We start from the raw sequence: 5,266 nt of genomic DNA on the forward strand, positions 1-5,266 counted from the left end.
AACAAAACTAAATCCGGATGGAAGCGTTGAACGATATAAAGCAAGATTGGTTGCAAGGGGCTACACTCAGAAAGAGGGAATCGATTATCAAGAGGCCTTCTCACCTGTCTCTCGAAAAGATTCCTTAAGGATCGTCTTGGCCCTGGTAGCTCATTTTGATTTAGAGTTGCATCAGATGGATGTCAAGACTGCTTTCCTCAATGGAGACTTGTATGAGGAAGTGTTCATGAAGCAACCTGAAGGGTTCAAACCTGAAGGTCAAGAACATCTTGTCAGCAAGCTGAAGAAATCCATATACGGTTTGAAGCAAGCATCACGTCAATGGTATCTTAAGTTTGATGAAGTCATGAAGAAGCAAGGCTTTATGAAGAACCAAGTGGATCAATGCACCTACCTCAAGATGAGTGGGAGCAATTTTGCTATACTTGTCCTTTACGTAGATGATATTCTATTGGCAAGTAATAGCTTAGATATGTTGCATGAATGGAAGCGCTTACTCTCGCATAACTTTGACATGAAAGATCTCGGAGAGGCTTCTTATGTTATTGGCATCGAAATACACCGAGATAGAAGTAATGGAATTTTGGGCTTATCACAAAAGGCTTACATTGATCGTGTCCTTAATCGATATAACATGCAACACAGCTCTCCCTCTGTAGCTCCAGTAGTTAAAGGAGATGTTTTCGGTTCTTTTCAGTGTCCGAAAACTGAGGATGAAAAGGCGCAAATGAGAATTATACCTTATGCCTCAGTAGTTGGGAGCCTCATGTATGCTCAAGTCTGCACTCGCCCAGATATCGCTTATGTTACAGGGATGCTAGGCCGTTATCTGTCTAATCCTGGCCTTGATTACTGGAAAGCAGCGAAGAAAGTACTTCGATATCTTCAGGGGACGAAAGACTATAAACTGATTTATAGAAGAAGTGACGTTTTGGAAGTGGTTGGTTATTCTGATTCTGACTTTGCTAGATGCAAAGATGACAAGAAATCCACTTCAGGGTATATCTTTATGTTAGCCGGCGGACCTATTTCATGGAGAAGTCATAAACAACAGCTAACTTCAACATCCACTATGATGGCAGAATACAATGCTGTATATAACGCTACCTGTCATGGAATGTTGCTAAAGAATCTAATTACTGGACTCAAAGTTGTTAATTCCATATCTAGACCATTGAAGCTGTACTGTGATAACTCAGCTGTTGTTAACTTCTCGAACAGTAACAGTTCGACCGGAGCTGGATTATATCTTGATATAAAGTATTTGTTTGTACGTAAACGTGTTGAGGAAAATAAGCTTTGTATTGAGTATATAAGTACGAAAAATATGCTTGCGGATCCGTTGACTAAAGGTCTCCCACCTAAAGTATTCGAAGAACATGTTTTGAAGATGGGCTTTTGTAAAGACCTTATTTAAATGCATATTGTACTTACTTACGTTTTAATGATAAGATTTCCTCATTTGATTTGTTTGTCTCTAACTACGTTTCGCTAGCCTAATGACGTAAAGACTATTATTATACAAATCATCATTTAAGGGCTTACTTGTAAATTGATCCTTACTTTGCTTAGGTTTTAAATTTGGGATTGTAGTATGATTAATGGGGGTCCTGAGTTGAATAACTGACTCAAAGACTGTATTTTTCTGCTGCAATTTTGGTTTAAAACTAAAATAAGTATTAACTCCTGATCAGGCTTATCTAATACTCATAATAAATGATCACTAGGCCAAGTGGGAGAATGTTAGCGTAAATTATTAATAAATAATTTATGGTGCCTTATTGACCATTTATCTAATAACCAGATCTATTTACCTTAATATCCCTATAAAATTAACTGGGCTTTATTTGATGGACATAAAGGCCCGTACTAGTTAATTAGGGTTTCCCCTTAGGTGAAGCATATATAAATACAGGTTATTGGGAACCCTAAAAACACACCATAAGGTTTACGGCCCCCCTCACTAGCTACAATCTGTTATCATCCCTCTCCATCCTAACTGCTCACCCTAAACGGGAACTGACCAAGATGGCTTCTTCTTCATCTCTAGCTACTACTGGATTGTCAGGTATGTCAAGATCCCTAAAGTGTTTTTCCATATTAAAAGAATAACAGTAGTTGCATCATTCACACACTTCAGAATTAACTACTCATGCAAAGAGTCCTTTGCCCCATGCCCATGCTATGGAAACTTCACAAGTGTTTAGGTAATTAAGTAAACAAACTTTCACGTGTACAATCATCTACGTGCCTTCTGAACGAGGGCTACACCACAAACCCCCCATCCAATGTTGTTGACAACTGTCCTTGCATGCTTCCCAACTTCGTCACCTTCCATAAAAACACCACAAGTCACTCAACAAACAAAAACCTACATCAATCAATGGTGATTTCAGCAAACACAAGAGTCGAGAGCTTAGCCAAAAGTGGGATCCATCAAATCCCAAAAGAATACATCCGACCACAACACGAACTCACAACCATCACCGACATCTTTCACGATGAAAACAACCAACAAGGACCACAACTCCCAACCATCGACTTAAACGACATCAACTCTAACGACCCGAAAGCGCGCGAAAAGTGTCGTCATGAGATCGTAAAAGCAGCCTCCGAGTGGGGTGTCATGCACCTTGTCAACCATGGGATTTCCGGCGACTTGATCAACCGTGTTAAGGCGGCTGGCGAGGGTTTCTTCGATCAGCCGGTTGAAGAGAAAGAGAAGTACTCTAATGATATCGATTCCGGAAATCGACAAGGGTATGGAAGTAGGTTAGCCACCAATGCATGTGGCCAGCTTGAATGGCAAGATTACTTTTTCCACCTTGTGTTTCCGGAGGAGAAACGTGATTTGACCATTTGGCCCTCCACACCTAACGATTACATGTAAGTATGCAAGTTCGTACACAATGTAGTAATGTACATTACAAATTTATTAGGTAAAATCACCAAACTGACATTACCTTTTTTTTCTTTTACAAAAATGGTCATTTAACTTCTTTTTTATTAATTAAAAAAAACTAAGATTTCACATGACAAAGCGGAGCATATTTCCATACATGGAAACCTAATGCATACAACCTAACACACGTGTTATTTAGCAACAAATTTTCATGCATGAAAGTCTGTTGCGTGTGTTTGAGATGCAGCACGTTTCCATGCATGGAACCTAGCTAGTCCTCTAGCTGTTCCTCTTAAGACTAGAAGGTATGGGGGCCGGCTTGGCCCGGCGCCGGACCCCCACACCGCCCCCCTCTTCCGGCTTTCATCAAACCCGGCCACCCACCGCCGGGTGTGCCGTGCCTCCCTTTTCCTTTTCCTCTCACATATACCTATACATATATACATATATATACATAAAGGGGTTCATCCCCCACCCCCTAGGTCCATCCCCTCCAAGCCACTCCTACGTGGCGCTTATGTGGCGGCTCATCCCCTCCAAGCCCATCCAAACCATACCTTCTAGTCTTAATGCCTGCCTTAGACCATGTGTAGTGGTACACATGAATAATGTCTCACCTTTGTGTGTTTTGCGTCATGTGTCAGTTCAGTCAACAATGGGACATTATGGGGCGTTTTTCATAAATAGGTGTAGTGAGGATGTGGCATTGTGGGGCATTATGTTAAAAGAGATGTAATAGAATTAAATAAAAAACAATCAAAAAGTGTTATTGGACAAAAAATCATCAAATATCGGTGATGGGCCAACGCATAATCAGTACGACGTGGAAAAAAGAATGCCAAAACCAAAATTTTTGAAAAAAAAAGCCCATGGGCGGTTGGAAGGCGTGTGGGGGCGTTTTTCTAGAAAAGAAAAAACGTCCAAAACTCCCGGGCGTTTTCCTAGAAAAAAAAAACGTCCAAAAACACCCACTGCAGATGGTCTCACGGGACGTAAGCTATTCTGGCACATTCATGTGTGTCAGATGACACAAGGCTATTTATTGGTGATGTTATTTTAATTTAATATGTCATTGGTTGACTTTTCTTACTAAACAGTCATGCTACGACGGAGTACGCTAGACAACTAAGATCACTTGTCTCCAAGATACTAACGGCGTTATCTCTAGGATTAGGATTGGATGAGGGGAGGCTAGAGAAGGAGGTTGGAGGAATGGAAGAGCTACTTCTACAACTAAAAGTTAACTATTACCCAAAATGCCCTCAACCCGAGCTAGCACTTGGTGTTGAAGCTCACACCGACGTGAGTGCACTCACGTTCATACTCCAAAACATGGTTCCAGGGCTCCAACTCTTCCACAATGGACAATGGGTGACTGCGAAATGCGTACCCGACTCCCTCATTGTGCACATTGGTGACACTATTGAGATCTTGAGTAACGGCAAGTATAAAAGTGTTCTCCATAGAGGGCTTGTGAATAAGGAGAAAGTTAGGATTTCTTGGGCGGTTTTCTGCGAACCGCCCGAGGAGAAGATCATCTTGAAACCACTTCCAGAGACGGTTTCTGAGGGGGAGCCGTCGCTCTTTCCGCCGCGGACCTTCCTTCAGCATATGGAACACAAGCTGTTTAGGAAGAATAATGATTCAGTTGCGTGAACTTGTTTGTATTTGTATTTGTTTTTGTGTTGTTTGGGTTAGTTATGCCATGTATGCTTTTGTGTTTGTTTTTTTCAGCTGACTGCATCAACGTTGTGATGTGTTTGTTTATGTGTTGACTTCGAATAAATCTTGTGTGTTATCTTATATATTTCATCAAAAGCAATTACAATTTACAGCTTGCATGGTTTAGCATATAAACTTTTAAGTAAAAACAAAGAGAAGGGCCTCTACAGGTGTAAATATGTTGTACCGCTAGTAAGTTATTCGATATCGGTTCGTTAAAAGAATCAAGCCAAAGAGCCCAAGCTTAACCGAGCCCGGGCTCAACTCGCCCATTTACACCCCTCTTTGTTTGCAAAAAAAAGGGTTAAGGGTCCAATTTAATTCCCTTGGTCCAAACTTCCAGTCTATGACTTGGGCCGCAAGTGACATATCCATCAACTAGGCAGCCCCACAGGCTTGGGCTTCTACTAAATAATTTCTATTTATATCCACACTTGTTGGGTTATTCGATTTGTTTTACGGGTTACGGGTCTGCATGTTAACGGGTTATTATTTGGATTCGTCGTGGCTTTCTCTACAAGTTGAAAGAATAAAGAAAGTGTCAGAAGTTGACCGAGTTTGATGGAGATGCATGTGAACGTTGGTTTGTTGCCTAACAAGTTTCATGACGTGCTTTGTTTTTTTTTTTTTTATTATAAATAG

At 40.9% G+C, this 5,266-nt stretch overlaps 1 protein-coding gene across 1 annotated transcript; it reads left to right on the top strand.

Annotated features, from left to right (window-relative positions):
* Positions 1-2,362: 2,362 nt before the first annotated feature.
* On the top strand, positions 2,363-4,704 carry LOC110935543 (leucoanthocyanidin dioxygenase). Its single transcript, XM_022177923.2, has 2 exons — positions 2,363-2,886; positions 4,000-4,704. Exons 1-2 carry the CDS (start codon positions 2,384-2,386, stop codon positions 4,556-4,558), a joined length of 1,062 nt encoding a protein of 353 aa, XP_022033615.1. The 5' UTR covers positions 2,363-2,383; the 3' UTR covers positions 4,559-4,704.
* Positions 4,705-5,266: the final 562 nt, after the last annotated feature.

Source organism: Helianthus annuus, chromosome 3, assembly GCF_002127325.2.
Source record: "Helianthus annuus cultivar XRQ/B chromosome 3, HanXRQr2.0-SUNRISE, whole genome shotgun sequence".
In the NCBI taxonomy this organism is placed as follows: domain Eukaryota; kingdom Viridiplantae; phylum Streptophyta; class Magnoliopsida; order Asterales; family Asteraceae; genus Helianthus; species Helianthus annuus.